The following is a 21904-nucleotide window of genomic DNA, read 5'->3' as shown; positions in this document are numbered from 1 at the left end:
GTTATCCGAGTTACCGTAGACTCTGTCAGTTCGAACCAGTCTGGCCATTCTCTGTTGACCTCTCTCATCAACAAGATGTTTCCATCCACAGAACTGCCACTCACTGGATGTTTTTTGTTTTTGGCACCATTCTGAGTAAATTCTAGAGACGTGAAAATCCCAGAAATACTCAAACCAGCCCGTCTGGCACCAACAATCATGCCACGCTCCAAATCACTGAGATCACATTTTTTCCCCATTCTGATGGTTGATGTGAACATTAACTGAAGCTCCTGACCTGTATCTGCATGATTTGATGCACTGCACTGCTGCCACACGATTGGCTGATTAGATAATCACATGGATGATTGTTGGTGCCAGACGGGCTGGTTTGAGTATTTCTGTAACTGCTGAATAGTGTGTCTGAATGCTATTCTGAGATGTGGGTTGGCGCTGTTTGGGCGGCACGAGGGGCACCTACACAATATTAGGCAGGTGGTTTTAATGTTGTGGCTGACTGGTGTATAAATATAGAGCATTGAGTCCCCGGTGAATTTTGGGCTTGTTTATAGTTAAAAGTCCCACCTTATGCACCAAATATTAGATAGTTAGTAAGGAAAGTCAAAAAAAAGACTAAATGTTTTTTTTTAACATTCTAGAAATTGATTTAAAAAACTACTGGACGATTAATCGGTTAGCGTATCGGCAAAACCCACTATCAATGACCTCCAATATAATATATCAAAATAATTATAATTTATATAATTAATATAAAATTCAGATAATTCAACAGCGTAACATTATTGTGAATTGATTAGACAATACAAAAAGTGGCTCTTAAAGTCAATATATTGCTTATGTCCTATCATTGAAGGCCTGCAATTGAGGCCTGTGATTCTGTCCTAAATACAATCAAGGGCTGTGCTCACAGGATGAGTTTTTGCGTCAGTCATCGTTTTTTCTGTAAGTCTATACATACATGCGCCAGACAGACGATTATGGAGCGTCACAATGTGTATTGCATCATAATGGCACTTTTTTAGGACGCTGTGTCAAGTTAAATGCTTTGAATGGTTATCCTTATGATGGAATTATGGAATCAGGAAGCATAATTAAAGGGATAGTTCACCCAAAAATGAAAATTCAGTCATTGTTTACTCACCCCTGTGTTGTTATAACCCTATATGACTTTCTATCTTTTTCTGAACACAAAGGGAGAAATTGTGAATAAATGTTGTGCTCAGTGATGTCATACAATGGCAGTTTATGGTGACCACCTCTTCAAGCTTCAAAAGAACACAAAAGTATAATTCAGAAGTCTAATAAATTATTCCATGAGACTCATGATTGTTATGAAAGTATACGATAAGATTTGATGAGAAACAAACTGAAATCGAATGTATTATTTAGTGAAAATGTTCACTGACCGTTGATCTCCTGTGAGCGTTCATGATAGGACACGAGAGCAACAGTTCACGCAGCCCCTCACGACATTAGGGCGTTCAAGCGAAAACTCGTTTATCTAAAAACAGGTCCTCCACAGCGATAATGACAACAGTACACAACACAACTGCACACAAAACAGAGAACAGAACTTACTAAACATGTCTGAAGAGTTTGTAGTTGAAGAATTGATGCATTTCTATGCCCAGCCTTATTTTCTGTGAAAGTTTTTGGACCGGTACCAGTTCACAGCGGACAGAGTTACCCACATGATGTCGAAAATAGAAAACAAGCGATCAAAGAATGTACCATCGCTCATCACTGCTGGATAGGACAAAAACTCTGATTACCATAGAAAATATACGTTTTATCGTATGTCGTTTGCCATCAGTTTAGGACATGGTGTGACTGTGGCTGCCTGTAGCCTCCTCTATGTTTCTGTTTGATTTCAGAGTACTAAAAATAAGGCTGGGCATAGAAATGCATCAATTCTTGGACTATAAACTCTTCAGACATGTTTAGTAAGTTCTGTTCTCTGTTTTGTGTGCAGCTGTGTTGTGTTCTGTTGTCACTATCACTGTGGAGGACCTGTTTTTAGATAAACGAGTTTTCGCTTGAACGCCCTAATGTCGTGAGGGTCTGCGTGAACTGTTGCTCTCGTGTCCTATCATGAACGCTCACAGGAGATCAATGGTCAGTGAACATTTTCACTAAATAATACATTCAATTTCAGTTTGTTTCTCACCAAATCTTATCGTATGCTTTCATAACAATCATGAGTCTCATGAAATAATTTATTAGACTTCTGAATTATACTTTTGTGTTCTTTTGAAGCTTGAAGAGGTGATCACCATAAACTGCCATTGTATGACATCACTGAGCACAACATTTATTCACAATTTCTCCCTTTGCGTTCAGAAAAAGATAGAAAGTCATATAGTGTTATAACAACACAGGGGTGAGTAAACAATGACTGAATTTTCATTTTTGGGTGAACTATCCCTAATTGCGTTCATTTTTTACGTGGTATGTTTTTATATAATTTTCATCATTCATTTAAAAACCCATATCGGTTGAAGCAATAGTTTTTGACATGGGAAATAGTGACCTATACCAGCTGATCCTTGTGTCCCCTCATCCTCTTGTCCTGCATGTGTCTGCAGCTGATGTGCCAAACAGTCAACCAAACCTTGAGCTTCTCGGAGTCGATACTGCATCAGCCGACCATACAGAAGAGCCAGACAGTAACGAGTCTCCAGATAACATGTCAACGAACCTGCTGCGGGACACAGGACGGATCAAATGAGTGAGGTATGACAGAGAGTTTGAAGAAATTGTAAATAACTCAATGAAAGTCTGACCTCTTTCTCTTTCTGCCCACAATTCAGCTCTCCAAACCTGAGCACTCTCAGTGTATTCACCTAAAATGAAGTGCTGTTCGCCTGAGAACGGACAAAATGCAAAAATTAGATTAAGCGGCGTTCCAAGAGTGCACTGGGACAGTTCACAGATTGTAACACTCCCACTCAACTTTTATTGGCACAGCAAAAATATTGTTTCTGAATTTATTGCAACAGCTTACCAGTGAAATTACGCAGAGCATGGCTCTTCTCAAGACAGTCTCCAGTCGTTTGTACAGCATGTTGGATTTGCGGTAAAATAACAGACATCCTTTCCAACTCATTGTGAACACCCCTGTGGCCTTTGCGATTATGTAATTCTACCTGGTACTGTAAAGCCTGTCGGTACACATCACGCCAAATAACCAGCAATCTGAAAAACACATCACGGATGTTAGGCCTAACAATAATCATGATTAAGAAAAACAAACTGTGATTTGATCATTCTGCCTTTTGAGTTCCACAGAAGAATATCATACGGGTTTAGGACAACATGAGGGTGAGCAAATGATGACAAAATTTACAGTTTTGGGTGAACTGCTGCTTTAAGTGCACTCAAGGATCAGTAGTACCTGTTGGAAGGTTGTTTTCGTATCTGTGCTGATTGCGTTATTGTCTCAGTGTCTGTGCCGATGTCCTCTTGTAACAGTGGCACTGAAAACATATCAGAGGAATACGAAAGCTGTCCGTCTTCTCCAAAATGCAATGCTTTTGACGGGAGGCTGTAGGTCTGATTGAGACTCCGAGAAGCTTCCTGTAGGATGAGCAGAGCTGCGTTGAAGTTTTGAGAGGAAAGTGCTAAATCAGATTGTGAACGTGAGAGGAACAAGTCTACGAAACGTCTGGTGAGCTCGACAGTGACCTTCAGGCAGCTGTCGGCTCCGGTGTGTGTCGCGTCCCACGGCAGGAAGGACAGGAGAGTTCTGAAGATGTGAAAAGTTTGTGTGACCCATGAAGCTCTATTCTTTCTGCCGGTACAGTCACTGACTCTGTGGAGGATTGTGAATCGAACGATGCAGATGATCGTGTATTTGAGAAGGCGCTCTCTCTGCTTCATGGCTCCGCCCATGGACACACCCAGAGCCCAGGCTCTCATGAGGTTCCTGTGAACCCTGTCCAGATCCTCCTGGAGACCTGAGGCTGTGGAATTTGATCCATCTGTGTGTGTTTGAGCATGAAGAGTGTCAAACATCGACGCAAACTCCAGCTTCCCTCCGTCTTCCATTTGCAAGGGAGTAAACAGACCTTCATCAGAGTCATCATCCTCACCCTGAAGAGACATTATTATTGAAAAAATACATTTATTTAAAATAAATAACATTGTTTTTCAAATTATATTAAAAATATATATTTTTTAAATGATTTCATAAAAATATTGTAAAGGTATTTTTTTAAAATATTTTTATAATTAAAATAGATACATTTAAATTTAGTTTAATTAAATAAATAATGTTATTTGTATTAGAAATTTTATAAAAATATTGTCATTATTTGTTAAAGCATTTTTAGATTCATTTATAATAAAAACTATAATAAAACTGAATTAGTGGTAACAAATTAATAATAACTGTTTGTAAAATTTTATTATTATTATTTAAATTCAATTAAATTTAAGTCAATTACATACAAGTAAATAAATGTTGTTTGCTTAATGTTTTAATAAACATATTTTAATTATTTGTAAAAGTATTTTTCTATTCATTTATAACAAAAAATATAAAACTTAATTAGTGGTAAAATAATTAATTATGATTATAAGTATTTAAGTTGTGTACAAGTTATTTTTAAATTACTTTATTTAAATGAAATAAAATAAAATTAATTGAAATAAGATCTAAAGTAAATCTTGTTATTTGTTTTAAAAAATTATAATAATAATATTTACATTATTTATAAATATACAAATATATTAAAAAAAATAATAAAGCTGAACTAGAGGTAACAAAATATAAATTATCTGTAAAACTATTTTTATATTTTTTAATAAAATAAAATAAAATTCAAATTAAATTAGATAAAACATAATCATGTTATTTGTATTAAAAATATTTAATAAAAATACTGTAGTTATTTGTAAAAGTATTTTTATATTAATTTATAATAACAATTCTAATAAAACTGAATTATTAATTTTATGATTAAAATAATTACTTAAATATATTTTATAAAAATTATTTCACAAAAATATTGCAAATAATGCAAAGAAAATAAACGACTATCTTAGCTGTCACATTATTTTATATAATGTATTGTTCCAGCTTTTCTACTGTACCATATTGCTATTGCTGCCATTTTATATGTTTGTGCTTAACAACACCTTTTAACAGTGATAAAATCTGTATAACACACATCCTCGAGTGGCTTTAATGGCTTTTTATATGCTGAAAGTGATTTGCTTTTGTCTGACCTGAGCTCTCTCAGTAAAGCGTGTGATGTCTCCTGTATCTCCAGTATCCTGCAGGTACACAGGTAGAGTGGACAGAGAGGTTTCTTTATCTTTAAGAGCTAACAGACTTCCTGTGAACATCAGAGTGGACATTGATTCCAGCTGCGTCCTGATTTGAGGCTGAAAGACACAAAACACACAAGAGAACAATTTACATTAAGAGAAATAAAACACAACCATCAGTCTGCAGGATTGAAATTGACAAAACCAAGCACTGTGTGATCAATCAACTGGAAAAATCAAAATCCAAGGTTCTCTTACTTTCAAAGACCTTTCCATAGTGCAACTGGATTACTGTCCAGTAAACTGACCTGAGCTGACCCAATGACCTTCCTCATGTTCTCCAGCCCCTGAGCAGCATCCAGCAGTAGGGCGCTCATAATCGCGGCAGACGACGGGTGTTTAGGCATCCTGAGCACAGTCACCATATAGCCGTCTGACACGATGAGAAACGGCTGACGTGGATGCCATGTCACAGAGTACCGCTGTCTCATGGGGTCACGTAGCGACATGCTAGAGCTGGAGAGAGCGCCTTCATGAGTCTGCAAAGGCACTGGAGGTCTACAGGATGAAATTAATGAATACAGTCATAAAACCTGAAGGATCAAACTCATGATGATAGCATGCATCTGATGTGGGATACAAAGCTTGCATTATCAGGACTCTTGTGATGTTGCACATTACAAATGTGAGCTGAAACAGACAACAGATAACAGGAAACAGATTGTCATGCCTGCAGTCATGTGATTATTTGATAAAAACATTTCACTCTTCTTGTACTTACATTGAACAGAGAACATGATCATGTTGGAGGAAGAAAATGATACAGCAGATGAATATTGATGTAGGAAAAGCAAGTAAGAAAGTAGATTAAAAGAAGAAAAAGACAAAGAACAATGATTCACAACTAGTGAAATGATGATATGTTTGTGCCTTTTGATTAGAGATGTACTCATATACAAATACTGATGATGATAGGCAAAAATTATTTTTACTGATGACTGATAAAATGTCTGATAATAAAAATCTACGTTTGTTTTTTTTAAAGCTGCATTCACAATAAAATGTTACGTTTTTTAAGTGACAACAGGCATCAAACCTGTTATAATGTACAGTAGCAAAAGATATTTTAACTCGCCATTGAAAAATATATTTATATCAGTCTGAAAAATGCTGACGTGATCACTGATGTATTGTGCGGCCCTAACTTTGATGAATACAATCACCCATCTTCTCCAATATTCTCCTATAACATATTTCTCTGTAAAACGACTATGAGTTTTAGAAAGACGCAATATAAATAAAACGTATTATTATTATTATTATATTGTTATATTAATAGTATTGCTGTATTATTATTACTATACTCTTTATTATTATATTTGTTGTGTTTTATTATTATTATTAGTAGTAGTAGTAGTAGTATACTTAATATCATTATTGCTGTATTATTATTGTTGTTGTTGTTATTATATTTATATTATTGATGTTGTTATATTAGTAGTAGTAGTAGTAGTAGTAATAATACACTTATTTATATACAACAGTTAGTTCCGATCCTCAAATCTGATTGGTCGAGAGACGTTCCATGAGTACTGATGATCTCAGTACATCATCACTCGGACGCTTCACTGTGTGTATTACTCCACTTGTGTTCGTGCCGTTCTAATCTAAAGTGTAAGAGCACTGCAGATGTGTTAAGAGCTATATGTGTCTCTTTACGTTTATTTTTGTGACATTACATATTTTAGCCAGCAGGTGGCGGCAATAGACCATTTTTGCGTGTAATATGAGCCAGTTCAGGTGATGTAAAGTGAGTCAGCGTCAGTCAGTGTTTTCATTCATCAGCACTACGTGATCGCTCGGATTACTACTACACTACTAAAGCTAGGAAATAGATTTAAACGGCTTTAAACTTCAGCATTAAGGCTCATCACAGCTGAGAGACACAACAGACTGATTCATTAGTAGAAGTAGTAGTAGTATTATACTTATTATTATTATTATTACTATTATTGTTATGTTATTATTATTAGCAGTAGTAGTAGTAGTAGTAGTAGTAGTAGTAGTAGTATACTGTTTATTATTATTATTAAAATCACATGAGATCCACTCTATATCTGATGTCTGAAAGTGTAAAACTTCCTCAATGCAGAATATTAAACATCATCAATAACGTTTGGAAGATGCCAGTAAACAGCATCAACAGAAGAACCAGTCAAATCACCTGTAAGTGACCAATGGGTGAAGAGGCAGGAAGTGGGCGGGTCCAAACTCAATGTTGCATCCAGTTGTGGACAAAGACACGAGTCCACCCAGACGAGCCAGCATGAGCAGAGAGCCTCTCTTCAGGACACAAGCCAGATAAAGACCTTCAGGTGTCCAGCTGACAGAACTGACCCAGTATGACCTGTTGAACAGCCAGACATGTTAACAAGTTAAACCCAAAGCTGAAAGACCGGATCAGTTAAACACTAGTCTCACACAGCCAGACTATCAGCATAAAGTCTGGCCCATATTGCAGCTTATTATGTTCAAGAACCTCCCGCTTAGACAGGAAGAGACCGTCTGACTTGTAACATTTTTGCCATTGTTTTGTGCTGTATGCATCAGGCAGTCTGTGAATGGTCTGAGGCATTTTAAACACTTACCTCACATACTTGGCTGGAATATTGAGCGTCTTGCTGCCACATCCTCCTAACAGACTGGACACAGTCACAAAGTTCTGAGTGCTGATGAACAACACCTGAGTTGCCTTTCAGATCAAACATCAAAAACACACATTAGACTTAGAAATGTTGCACTTATTGTAATTGTGATACTGTAGGTTGTGCCTAGGCATTGTATACTGGAAATGACATGATACTGTGACGTGTACCCTTGGGTCTTTCTGGTTAAGGACTACTGCCAGTAGTTGACCATCTGGAGAGAATGCTGGGACCAGAGCTCCTCTGGACTTCACTGGTCTACATGGAGGCATGAGCTGGTTGAACGGAAAACACTTGGACACCCAGTTCACACTGAAACCTGCTAAACTATTGTGGAAAAAACAACGGTTTTCAGTAATGGGTGTGTTATAAAATAAAATAACCTCGGTTAAGGCCTCATAGCTGGTTGGTTTGGTTCATTACAACTCTTTGATGAAGGATTTTATGAAATCCCTCTGGAAAAAATACTTCCGAAATCTGTAACGGCTACTAACATTGTTCACCCAATCAGATTATAGAGCGTATCAAAGCTCATTTTCACTGGGGTTCTCTGTCAAGATGGTTTCACCTGAGGTTGCTGTCCCATGTCCTCTCCCACTGGATCTTCAATAAGGTGACAGTCAGCTGGTCTTCAGTGTTGAAGACAAACACACTCAGACACACGTCACCAACTGCCTAAAAACACCAGAGTACAATACAACACATGAGCAAATAACCTCTACCACACTTTGCCACTAAGCCTTTTGTATCACAAAATATTTTTTTCACCTGGTTCTTCACAAACACACTATGAACGGAGGCCTCTTTATCCTTTGAGGAGGGCAGCTGAGATGTCTCAGGGTGCGTTATCTGACTCCAGCGTCCTCTGACGGTACCATCTCGAAGGCTGTTGAGATCCCGTAGTGCCAAACACTCCCAGAGGAACACCTGTCCTGACAGAGTTGCCAGGAAAACTCTCTTTCCGTTCTCAGAAAGCAGCAGAGAAAGTCGTACTGTAGATGCTGAACCTTTATAAGACAGGCTTGTGTCACTTGGAGGATTTTCATCTAACATGCTCTTTAGAATGGCTTTCATTATTAACTTTAACAAACATTAGAAAATTAACCCTTGTACACTTATCAATAGAAAGCCTGTTCCATCTGTTTGGGTCAAATTTGACCCGAAACATCAAATGTGGAACGCCTGATTCTTTTTTAAAGAAATGTAATAACACTATCTTTACTAAAGTAAAAACATTAAATTGATGCATTTCTTTTGGGATTTTATGGTATTTTTGACCTTATTTACTTTGACTAATTACCCAATTAATAAGTACATTTATTTGCATTTACATTTATGCATTTCGCAGACGCTTTTATTACAGGGACAATCCCCCCGGAGCAACCTGGAGTTAAGTGCCTTGCTCAAGGACACAATGGTGGTGGCTGTGGGGGTTGAACCAGCAACCTTCTGCTTACCAGTTCTGTGCTTTAGCCCACTACGCCGCCGCCGCCGCCGCCACCACCACTCCAGCATTTATTGGAATGCCCAATTCCCAATGCGCTCTAGGTCTTCATGGTGGCGTAGTGACTCGCCTCAATCATGGTGGCGGATGACGAATCTCAGTTGCCTCCGCGTCTGAGGCCGTCAATCTGCACATCTTATCATGTGACTTGTTGAGCGCGTTACTACGGAGACGTAGCGTGTGTGGAGGCTTCACGCTATTCTCCACGCGCCCCACCGAGACCGAGAACCACATTATAGCGACCACAAGGAGGTTACCCCTACGTGACTCTACCCTCCCTAGCAACCGGGCCAATTTGGTTGCTTAGGAAACCTGACTGGAGTCACTCAGCACACCCTGGATTCAAACTCGCGACTCCAGGTGTGGTAGTCAGCATCAATACTCGCTGAAATACCCAGGCCCCTACTTTGAGAGTATCTGAGTAGATCTGATTCTTTTTGTAGACTAATTAAACAAAACCAAAAATAACATCGCATGACATGTTCTTGGAAAATGTCATATGAGAACGATCGTACAGATGTTGGTACATTTGCACCAGCTCACTTATACCGATCAGCCACAACGTTAAAACCACCTGACTAATATTGTGTAGGTCCCCCTCATGCCACCAAAACAGCGCCAACCCGCATCTCAGAATAGCATTCAGGCACGCTATTCTTCTCAGCACAATTGTACAGAGCGGTAATCTGAGTTACGTCATGTAGCAGCTAGGACACGGAACAGGAATCAAACACAGGGCACGTCGATGTGGTTCAGGTGGCAGACAGTACACACAAAAGTTACCAAGGTTTTTCCCTTCTTCAAGAATGAACAACGCTTGAGTAAATAATATATGTCCTTTGATAATGATTTGGGTTGAATTTTATGGAATATACTCAAGGCGCCATGTCATCCGACAGACGCATCCGTTGTGTGACCCCCCTTTAGAGCAGATACAGTACAGTAAACGTTATACAGTACATTTTGAAATATCTACCATGTGTTTTTATACACGGTGTCCACAGGGGTACAAACAGACTACAAGAAGTGTTTATTAAAAACCTTTACACAGACCTTTGATGGAAGAAGCCAGCTGATGAACTGCAGGAGCACTGGAGGTCATCTTTAATGAATCCTTGTCTTTATTCCACAGAAAGAGTTCTCCAGACACCAGAAGACCAGCCAGCCACATACCTGCAGATTATATTATAAACACACCGGTAACCTGTGGAGTAGACGGTTTAATGACACATTATGAGACTAAATCTGAGCTACATCATTCACCGTTCTCAGAAGCTGACATGGTCACCACTCTCTGTAACAGTGGCTGTAGTTTTGGGGTCTTCTTTTTGGTCTGACCCGACACCAGATGTATTTCACTGATCCGATTGTCATCTAACAGAAAAACACCTTCCTTCTCCTGTAAGAAAACCGTATTTAATATTTGCCTTAATTCACAAAGGATCACATTGAACTTGCTAATCATTTGTTTATATGTGATCTTACCCTCCCCAGCCAGCAGAAACGAGGCCATGGCTTTCTGCGCTTGATGCTGGACGACAATAAAACCTCAAACTTCAATTCCATTTTTGGTGCAGACGATGGATTTGAGAGAACATCCAGACAGTCTGTATCCCATCACATGCAGCTTTAAATGACACATGCATATAGACTGGGTAAATGAAAATAACATTTATACAAGATTACACGGCTGTAGATACAGACAAGATACTAAACACAATATATTAACTCTAGCTAAATTATCAGAATCAACACTACAACCTTTGGATTGCTTTTTTTAACCTAAATTACCAGTATAACCACACTCAGCCATGCTTTTATTTTTGGTAATTTTGTCAGATGTGACACAAATTTATTTTTTTGGTCCAGATCTATTAAATTATTCAAAAATACATTAAAAAAAAAAAAAAAAATGCACTTCTCAAAAAACAATTACTTGAATACACCTCTGTGATGAGCATAGTCATTTTTATATTTTTTATTTCTTAAAGTAAAAAATGTCATGTGGTGTAACCGTCCAGCGACAAGAGTCGTTAAAATTTAAATATTATTTAAATTTAAATGATTATAATATGATTAATATTTAAAACCACTTTTGTCCACCAAATCAAAGTCATGTGGTATAACCAACATGTAGGCCTAGAGTAGGTAGACATTTTGTTGTTTATGTTGACAAAAACCATAAAACCGAGCAGATCCCAACTTGTTTAGGCCCTCAAGAGCACAAAGTTTAAATAAATCTGATATTTTGACATTTTTATGAGAAGGTACATTTCGTTTTGGTCTTGTAGTGTAACCTTTAGTTTTTTAACTAAAAAAATTCTTTTTTTTTTTTTTTTTTTTTTTTAAATGTACCTTGAAAAATGTATTTGACAACTTTTTTTTTAAATGTATGATTAAGTTGTTATTTTCAAGGAACATCCCAGCAATGCCTAGCCAGATGCTAAAACATGCTAACAATGCCTAGCAACATGCTAGCAATACCTAGCTTCATGCCAAACATTCTATCTACAGTATCTATCTGTCTGTCTGTCTGTCTTGTCTGTCCATCTATCTGTCTATCTATCTACAGTTGAAGTCAGAAGTTTACATACACTTGGTTGAAGTCATTAAAACACATTTTTTAACCACTCCACAGATTTAATATTAGCAAACTATAGTTTTGGCAAGTCGTTTAGGACATCTACTTTGTGCGTGACACAAGTAATTTTTCCAACAACTGTTTACAGACAGATTGTTTCACTTTTAATAGACTATATCACAATTCCAGTGGGTCAGAAGTTTACATACACTAAGTTAACTGTGCCTTTAAGCAACTTGGAAAATTCCAGGAAATGATGTCAAGCCTTTAGACAATTAGCCAATTAGCTTCTGATAGGAGGTGTACTGAATTGGAGGTATACCTGTGGATGTATTTTAAGGCCTACCTTCAAACTTAGTGCCTCTTTGCTTGACATCATGGGAAAATCAAAAGAAATCAGCCAAGACCTCCCATCCTTGGGAGCAATTTCCAAACACCTGAAGTTACCACATTCATCTGTACAAACAATAGTACACAAGTATAACACCATGGGTCCACGCAGCCATCATACCACTCAGGAAGGTGACGCATTCTGTCTCCTAGAGATGAACGTAGTTTGGTGCGAAAAGTGCAAATCAATCCCAGAACAACAGCAAAGGACCTTGTGAAGATGCTGGAGGAAACAGGTAGACAAGTATCTATATCCACAGCAAAACGAGTCCTATATCAACATAACCTGAAAGGCTGCTCAGCAAGAAAGAAGCCACTGCTCCAAAACCACAATAAAAAAGCCAGACTACAGTTTGCAAGTGCACATGGGGACAAAGGTCTTACTTTTTGGAAAAATGCCCTCTTGTCTGATGAAACAGTAATGTAACTGTTTGGCCATAATGACCATCGTTATGTTTGGAGGAAAAAGGGTGAAGCTTGCAAGCCGAAGAACACCATCCCAACTGTGAAGCATGGGGGTGGCAGCATCATGTTGTGGGGGTGCTTTGCTGCAGGAGGGACTGGTGCACTTCACAAAATAGATGGAATCATTAGGAATGAAAATGATGTGGATATATTGAAGCAACATCTCAAGACATCAGCCGTGAAGTTAAAGCTCAGTCGCAAATGTGTCTTCCAAATGGATAGTGACCCCAAGAATACCTCCAGAGTTGTGGCAAAATGGCTTAAGGACAACAAAGTCAAGGTATTGGAGTGGTCATCACAAAGCCCTGACCTCAATCCGATAGAACATTTGTGGGCAGAACTGAAAAAGCGTGTGCGAGCAAGGAGGCCTACAAACCTGACTCAGTTACACCAGTTCTGTCTGGAGGAATGGGACAAAATTCCAGCAACTTATTGTGAGAAGCTTGTGGAAGGATCCCCAAAACATTTGACCCAAGTTAAACAATTTAAAGGCAATGCTACCAAATACAAACAAAGTGTATGTAAACTTCTGACCCACTGGGAATGTGATGAAAGAAATAAAAGCTGAAATAAATCATTCTCTCTACTATTATTCTGACATTTCACATTCTAAAATAAAGTAGTGATCCTAACTGACCTAAGACAGGGAATGTTTTCTACGATTAAATGTCAGGAATTGTGAAAAACTGAGTTTAAATGTATTTGGCTAAGGTGTATGTAAACTTATGACTTCAACTGTATCTGTCTGTCTATTTTAAACTATTTTAAATTTCGATATGTATAAGAGTAAACATCTGTAAATTGTAGCATGGCAAGTAGCTAATATTAATTACAACGGTCAACACAATATATTAAAGCAGCTATATTAGCAGTATAATCAAACACCATGTGTCTTCATTTCGAGGTGAATAAGAGTAACTATTTGTTTGACTAAAATGTATTAATTTATCAGCATTAAAAACCGTTAGCTGCTGTATGTCAACACAACAGCACACAGGACAAACACACAAATATTCGCAATACAGTCATAAATCAATATTAAAGTCCTTTATATACTCTACCATCATGTCATGACACTGATAAACTCATTCCCATCTATTTATCCCTGTTTATTTACACGTTTTTCGAATCTCCCAGCTCTTCCGGTATTCCAAACAGCGCACACAAGTCACATGATTCCCGCCTCGTTGCCATGGAAGAAGACGCGTCCGCACGCAACAACTGCGCATGCGCGATCCGAGGAGAGAAGAGCGTTAACGTCTCATTATCCTCTCACTACTGTAGATGCTTTTCATTAAAACCAGCATTATTTGAAGGCAGTACAACAAATACTAACATAATAAATACATACTTTAGAAAATGAATTACGATAAAAGTATATTGATTTTAATCAATATAAATCATGGTCTTTAGAATAGAATAAAAAATAAAATATTTTATTTATTAATGTTAACAGAGAAGTTCCACATGCATTACATTAAATGGCTTGGCTCAAAATACTTTAAAGGATCACCCAAAAATGAAAACTCAGACATTGTTTACTCACCCCTGTGTTGTTATAACACTATATGACTTTCTATCTTTTTCTGAACACAAAGGGAGAAATTGTGAATAAATGTTGTGCTCAGTGATGTCATACAATGGCAGTTTATGGTGACCACCTCTTCAAGCTTCAAAAGAACACAAAAGTATAATTCAGAAGACTAATAAATTATTTCATGAGACTCATGATTGTTATGAAAGCATACGATAAGATTTGATGTGAAACAAACTGAAATCTAATGTATTATTTAGTGAAAATGTTCACTGACCGTTGATCTCCTGTGAGTGTTCATGATAGGACACGAGAGCAACAGTTCACGCAGCACCCTTGCAACAGTGGGGCGTTCAAGTGGAAACTTGTTTTGTTTATATAAAAAGTATCAGAATCTAAATGAGCTTTATTGCCAAGTAAACAGGCAGCCACAGTCACATAGTGTCCTAACTTTTCGGCAAACGACACACGATAAAAGGTATATTTTCTATGGTAATCAGAGTTTTTGTCCTAACCAGCAGTGATGAGCGACGGTACATTCTTTGATCGCTTGTTTTCTATTTTCGGCATCGCGTGGGGAACTGGCACTGGTCCAAAAAAAATACAAAATTAAATAAAAAAATAAGGCTGGGCATAGAAATGCATCAATTCTTCAACTACAAACTCTTCAGACATGTTTAGTAAGTTCTGTTCTCTGTTTTGTGTGCAGTTGTGTTGTGTTCTGTTGTCACTATCGCTGTGGAGGACCTGTTTTTAGATAAATAAAAGATTTTTCGCTTGAATGCCCCAATTTCGCGAGAGATGCGTGAACTGTTGCTCTCATGCCCTACCATGAACTCTCACAGGAGATCAATGGTCGGTGAACATTTTCACTAAATAATACATTAGATTTTGGTTTGTTTTCCACCAAATCTTATCGTATGCTTTCATAACAATCATGAGTCTCATGGAATAATTTATTAGACTTCTGAATTATACTTTTGTGTTCTTTTGAAGCTTGAAGAGGTGATCACCATAAACTGCCATTGTATGACATCACTGAGCACAACATTTATTCACAATTTCTCCCTTTGTGTAAGGGACTTTTAAAGAAAGTCATATAGGGTTAATTTTTGAGTGAACTATCCCTTTAAGAATTCATTCTAATGTGCCAATTTGGTACATTTTCCTTTGGTTTTAAAAAAGACCAAAAAGAAACTAATTACTCCTGAAATATATCAGTCTATTGTTCAATGGCGGATTTAGGCACGGGCAACATGGGCAGCCACCCAGGGCGGCATCTTGCCGGTGGCTGTATGAGGCATCCGCACTGAACTCCTCCAACCTCTCATTTACAACCACGTTCACAAATGAGTAAAACCACAAGTGGTCAAAATATATTACTATTGAGTATATGGGAACTTGGTTCATGGCATGACTGGGTAGATTAAACTAGTGCTCCTGAGCAATTAGCACAAAGAACATTAAGAGGAGACTATGGTGATTTGTTACCATGACAACACTGATAATAACCTACTGATGATGTCATCGTGTTCTTGATGAGCAATACACACCTTATAAATTTGACCATCAACAACCTGAATTAAATATTGAGCTCTGTACTTTCTTTACTCCCAAAACACAAACAGAAGAGTGTTTTTATTGATAGATGAGCCTCAAGATTGGATTGAATTACTAATTAGAGCTTTATTGTGCTTTACTTAGATCTCAACTAAGGACCAGCGACATCCTCTTCATTAACTTGGCTGTGTCAAATCTAATCACAAATTGTCTGGTGGATCTGTAGGAAACTATGTCACACTTAGAAAAAAGTTAGTTAACAAGTCAAAATTACTGTGGTGTTCCAGATTTCTCACAAACTTTCAGAAACCAGCAGTATCATCTCCACCATTTTCATCAGCATGTACTGGCACCAAAAACTTGTGGGTTCCATCCGATGTGGTGGAGCTTCAATCCAGATGGACAACCTTTGGCTTGCTTCTGTGTTGCTTGGCGTGAGTTGGACCATTTCATTGGTGTTCAGTGTCCCCCACTTCTTTATTGTGAAGCAAGATGCGAACAATAGTATAGAAGTTCGTGAAGAACGTTTTTCAACACCTGCAGACAAGCAGACTTTTGATGGTCTGTTCCTCACTCTGGCTAATGTGGTTCCACTTGTTGGGATAACCTACGCAAGTGTTCAGATTGTGCTCACACTGCTCCAGAGCCAATAATGAGTCCAAGATCATTCCAGACCTAGAGTGTGTCCTCCACCTTCATCTGTAAACTGATCACAACATGGCTTCATTCTCAGAAAGATCTCCAATGAGCTCCAAAAACACTTCTAGAGATGAAGGTGCCGGTAGTTCAGCAATGCAAACATCTAGAGACATGAATGAGGTTGTGACCCGCCAACAAGTAGTGCAGAAGACACAGGTCTGATCCAACCCATCCTTAAGCAATCAGGTGATGGCAGCCAAAAGTGTGGTGGGGGTAGCCACAATCTTCCTCTTGTGCTGGTTTACTCATCTTGTGCTCCATATCTACAGCAGTTTCAGAGAGTCCATTCTGGCTGTAAAGTTGACCAATTTTATAGGAGCATCTTACGTCTGTTTCGTCCCTTACATCTACCTGCACGGGGTGAAGAAACTCAACTGCTCATGTTGGTAAGGACTGGTGTTGTACACTTCAGTAATCAGGGTTATGATCAGTCCATTGTGGGAAACCATTAGAGTAGCAATCTGTTGTTTCAAAGATCAAGTGCAAACACATTTAAATAACTCTGAGGAGTAATTTGTAGGTACGTTTGTCCAGAACAGGTCAAAAAATACTTCCAACGTATACATAATAAACATTTTGTGATGTTGAAAGATTGTGGTAAGACTAAAATATCTTGGGTGTACCTTCCCACCTCCAATGGAAAGAAATTGGAAATGATTGTCCTCCTGTGCTTTGCTAATTGCTGCCAGAAATCACTGCAATTATGTTCATTATACCACTTGAAAAAAATTATAAACCTGCCTATGAGTGCAATTCTTGTCATGTTATTATTTCTGTCAAATCAGCATAGAAATATTTGCGTCATCTAAGTCAAGGAGGGTACAGGACCTCAAGAGATCATTTCAATACTCCAAGATCAAGTTAAGTCCTTCACTGTTATAGGAGAGGAGTTCATATTGAGAAGGGGTTCAGAAACTAAAGGAAGGTCTTATTTTAGTTGTTTATTTACTGTCAGAAACATGTGCAAATATTTTACCTTTAGGGGTACCCTTAAATGTTGGCTGGAATGTATTTGTACCTTATCTGTCCCTAAAGGGTACACACTAGTACAGTGTCTTATCGGTCCCTAAAAGGGTAAATATTAGTACCTTAAGGTGTAAAGAGGGTTACCACCCTGAGGCTACCACCCCAGTGAAAAGGTACTATTTTTGCACATCTTTTCTGACGGTGTTGGGTATAGTGTCTAGAACACAAGTTGTTGGTTTTGATGGTGTAATATGTTTTGTCTGCTCAACCTGTCTATCTTTAGGACATGTCCAAAGAACTTTTAAACCAAGTTATTAAACATCTACGCAAACAAATCGATCCCTGTGAAATGATTTAGATGCATTTCAAATCTTGTCCAAAACACTAGAAAAACAGTGCTTCCTTTGACACCATAGATCATGACAATTTCTTGGACAGGCTAGAGTTTATGTTGGCATAAGCGATAGAGTGCTTTAGATATGCCCTGTCAGAGCAATTATGCACTACATAGTGGGAGGAGACTTGAGACCTATGACTATGACTAACGCAGATACTACAATATTAATATCATCAGTTCAGACTTTATAAATTCCAGCATCAACCACCAGGTACATGCAAACCAAGAGTCCTTTCTAAACCACCTATCAGGAAACCTTTAGGTAGAACACTTGTCTTAGATGGAGGTACAAGACTGGATTGAATCCTCCGTACGAGCTTTTTTCTGCTTTACTGGCATTATAGGAAACTTCTGGTTGGGTATACGCTCTCTGCCCAAATCCAGATCTCAACTACGACCCAATGACATTCTCTTCATTAACTTGGCCGTGTCCAATCTCATCACAAATTGTCTGGTGGACCTACCGGATACCATGGCATACTTTGTGAACAACTGGTTAATGGGTAAAAGTTACTGTGGCATGATCCAGTTTTCTTCAGATCTCTCGGAGACCAGCAGTATCTTCTCCACCATGTTCATCAGCATCTACTGGCACCAAAAACTGGTGGGTTCCGTCAGACGCGGTGGAGCTCCAGTGCAGATGGACAATTTACGGCTTGTTGGCATATTGCTCTGTGGGAGCTGGACAGTGTCATTTGTTTTCAGCATTCCTCACTTCTTCATTGCAGAGCACGATGGGAATGAGAGTTTAGAAGTTTGTGAGGAACGCTTCCCAACACCTGGATACAAGAGGACTTTTGATGGTCTGTACCTCATTCTTGCTAATGCCATTCCACTGGTTGGGATAACCTATGCAAGTGCTCAGATTGTCTTAATGCTGCTCCAGAGCCAAAAACGAATCAAGGGTCATTCCAAAGAAATCAAGAGTGGAGCAAATCCTCCACCAGCATTTGTAGATGCAGGTTATTTTCATTCAGGAACACAAGCCAAAACATCTAATGCTGTGAGTAATGTCGGCAATCCTCAACAAAGAGCGCAAAAGACACAAGTCCGATCCAACCAGTCCTCAAGTAATCAGGCGAGGGCGGCCAAAAGTGTGGTGGCAGTAGCAACAATCTTCCTTATCTGCTGGTTTACTCACCTTGTGCTCCGGATCTACAGCAACTTCAGAAACTCGATTCTGGCAGTGAAGTTGACCAATTTCATTGGAGCAACTTACACCTGTTTCGTCCCTTACGTCTACCTGCACGGGGTAAAGAAACTCAACTGCTCATGTTGGTAAAAATACTTAACAGGCTGATAAGAACTGCCATGGAACGCTTTAGTAATTAACGATAACTATGATTGGTGCATTGTGAGAAACCATCCGTGTACACTGTTGATTGCACAATGGCCAAAATAAAAAGAACTTAACTCGAATAATTAAAACTTGTTTTCAACATGCCTATAAAAATACAACATTACATATATTTATTTTTAAATGTGTGAATTGTAAGAATGGAAAATAAAATATCATGAGAGTACCATAGCTTTCCCCCATTAAAGCAAAATAAACAAATTAAAAAAAAATGATTATCTCTCCTGTGCTTAATTATGTTCAAGCAATTATGTTCATTATGCAACTATAAATTTGCCTGCGAGCACAATTCTTGTCGTTATTTTTGTATTAAAACCAACATAAAAATATTTCCGTCAACAAAGCCAAAGTGAAGAGGCATTTGAAGATGGTAACCTTAATATTAACCAGCAAATATATCCAAGAAATTAAAAAGCTTCTTTCAAAACTTTGAGAAGTTCAAAAGACTTTGACAATTGTACCTTAAAACAAAAACAATTTATTATTCCAAACTTTTTGCAACATTTGCAATACACATTTTATTACACAACACTTGCTCATAAGGCAGTTGAAAAATAATGTTTCATAAAAATTGATCATTTTTATAAAATAGTGCACTGATAAATCTTGCATTTAGTACAAAGCAGACAAGTGCAGATTTCCTTTCAACCTATGCATCCATGCAACCATATCTCAAGAATGAAAAAGTAAAAAACAAAAATTATCATTGGGAAATTCACATTTTTCAATGGTCTAACTTTACACTAATTTATCCAAATTCTGCACAAATGAAAACTGCTTTTCGAGCAACCCTAATGAGTTCATCTTTGAAACCTTTTCACAAGTGCCTCCTTAGACAGTTAATAATGCACACAGACAGTACAGCAGTGACAGTGATTTACAACAAACAAAGTTATTTCAGCAAATCATATTTTCTGCACCCTCTTATCTGCAATTCTCAGGACTAAAGACCACAAAAATGTCTGCAAACCAATGAATATACAGCTGAACTGTTTATTTGTCTGAGTGAACATTATTAATTTAGCGGGCACAAAGAGCGCAGTAAAGACCGGTTGCTTGATTTTTGTAAGGTTGCATGTTCAAAATGCACTATGAGATGCATCAGGTCATACTATCAGGGCTTCAGATGGGATTTCAATTAAACACTTAGAAACTGACAGCAAAAACCAGAAGATTGGTGCAAACATTTATGCTAAAGTCAATAACCTTCAACTGTCATCAATGCAGCTTCTCCAGTTTGGCTTGCAGAGATTTAAAGTTGTGTATGATATCCTGTAGAGCAGCATTTGGACTCAAAGACTGAAGCTCCACCAGATAACCACAGATATTATCAAGACATGCGTTAGTGAATCTTCGTCTGCAAAAAGAGAGAGAGACAGAGAGAGTTACAGCTTGACTGAACTCAGATAAAATATAAAATATATTACATACAGTGCATTCAGAAAGTATTCAGACCCCTTCATTTTTTTTTTTTTTTCACATTTCGTTATGTTGCAGCCTTATGCTAAAATGCTTTAAATATTTTTTTTCCACATCAATCTACACTCCATACCCCATAATGGCAAAGCAAAAACCAGATTTGTGATAACTTAAAAGTAAAAACTGAAATATCACATTGACATAAGTATTCAGACACTTGAAATTTAGCTCAGGTGCATCTCATTTCTCTGGATCATCTTTGCGATGTTTCTACACTTTGATTAGAGTCCACCTGCGGCAAATTCAATTGATTGGACAAGATTTGGAAAGGCGCACACCTGTCTATCTTTATAAGGTCTTACAGCTGAAAATGCATATCAGAGCAAAAACCAAGCCATGAGGTCAAAGGAACTGCAGAGCTCAGAGACAGGATTGTGTTGAAGCACAGATCTGGGGAAGGCTACAAAAACATTTCAGCTGCATTGAAGGTTCCCAAGAGCACAGTCGCCTCCATAATTCTTAAATGGAACAAAAGTTTGGAACAATCAGGACTCTTCCTAGAGTTGGCCACCCGGCCAAACTGAGCAATCAAGTGCCTTGGTAAGAGAGGTGACCAATAACCCGATGGTCACTCTGGTTGAGCTCCAGAGATCATGTGTGGAGATGGGAGAAACTTGCAGAAGGACAACCATCACTGCAACACTCCAGCAATCTGGGCTTTATGGCAGAGTGGCCAGACGGAAGCCTCTCCTCAGTGCAAGACACATAAAAAAGCACCTAAAGGACTCTCAGACTGTGAGAAACAAGATTCTCTGGTCTGATGAAATGAAGATTGAACTGTTTGGCCTCTACTCCAAGCATCATGTCTGGAGGAAACCAGGCACCACTCATCACCTGGCCAATACCATCCCAACGGTGAAGCATGGTGGTGGTAGCATCATACTGTGGGGGTGTTTTTCAGCGGCAGGGACTGGGGGACTGGTCATGGTTGAAGGAAATCTGAACGCAATAAAATACAGAGATATCCTTAATGAAAACCTGGTCCAGAGTGCTCAG

General features: G+C 38.2%; 3 protein-coding genes across 5 annotated transcripts in view; 1 reads left to right on the top strand and 2 right to left on the bottom strand.

The window, feature by feature from the left end:
• Nucleotides 1-11131, bottom strand: part of cplane1 (ciliogenesis and planar polarity effector 1) — a 54177-nt gene extending 43046 nt beyond the window's left edge. The window contains exons 1-14 of one of the 2 annotated variants that reach the window (XM_051686089.1): nt 10966-11131; nt 10744-10879; nt 10534-10653; nt 8745-8983; nt 8545-8651; nt 8147-8303; nt 7920-8023; nt 7496-7678; nt 5580-5829; nt 5230-5388; nt 3395-4092; nt 3005-3195; nt 2784-2864; nt 2531-2701 (exon numbers count right to left, since the gene is read on the bottom strand). In XM_051686089.1, coding sequence (XP_051542049.1) covers nt 2531-2701; nt 2784-2864; nt 3005-3195; nt 3395-4092; nt 5230-5388; nt 5580-5829; nt 7496-7678; nt 7920-8023; nt 8147-8303; nt 8545-8651; nt 8745-8983; nt 10534-10653; nt 10744-10879; nt 10966-11046 — 2677 coding nt within the window. In that variant the 5' untranslated portion in view covers nt 11047-11131. The remainder of the gene's footprint in view (nt 1-2530; nt 2702-2783; nt 2865-3004; nt 3196-3394; nt 4093-5229; nt 5389-5579; nt 5830-7495; nt 7679-7919; nt 8024-8146; nt 8304-8544; nt 8652-8744; nt 8984-10533; nt 10654-10743; nt 10880-10965) is intronic. The other variant, XM_051686088.1, reaches the window with a different exon arrangement.
• A 7221-nt stretch (nt 11132-18352) lies between these two features.
• LOC127433592 (rhodopsin) lies at nt 18353-19354 on the top strand. The gene is made up of 2 exons (XM_051685623.1): nt 18353-19034; nt 19107-19354. The coding sequence occupies exons 1-2, from the start codon at nt 18353-18355 to the stop codon at nt 19352-19354; spliced, it is 930 nt and encodes a 309-aa protein (XP_051541583.1).
• A 536-nt stretch (nt 19355-19890) lies between these two features.
• nup155 (nucleoporin 155) overlaps nt 19891-21904 on the bottom strand; it is a 35092-nt gene continuing 33078 nt past the window's right edge. For both annotated transcript variants that reach the window (XM_051685125.1, XM_051685126.1), the window contains exon 34: nt 19891-20786. In XM_051685125.1, coding sequence (XP_051541085.1) covers nt 20648-20786 — 139 coding nt within the window. In that variant the 3' untranslated portion in view covers nt 19891-20647. The remainder of the gene's footprint in view (nt 20787-21904) is intronic.

The sequence above is a fragment of the Myxocyprinus asiaticus genome, chromosome 43 (assembly GCF_019703515.2).
Source record: "Myxocyprinus asiaticus isolate MX2 ecotype Aquarium Trade chromosome 43, UBuf_Myxa_2, whole genome shotgun sequence".
Lineage (NCBI taxonomy): Eukaryota > Metazoa > Chordata > Actinopteri > Cypriniformes > Catostomidae > Myxocyprinus > Myxocyprinus asiaticus.
This window is presented reverse-complemented; position numbering and strand designations above follow the sequence as displayed.

Excerpts from the sequence above, each read along its gene's own strand:
- LOC127433592 (XM_051685623.1), top strand. The coding sequence starts at position 18,353 with ATGGAGGTACAAGACTGGATTGAATCCTCCGTACGAGCTTTTTTCTGC. Across the intron at positions 19,035-19,106 it reads ACCAGCATTTGTAGATGCAG|CGCAAAAGACACAAGTCCGA; the intron begins GTTATTTTCATT and ends CTCAACAAAGAG.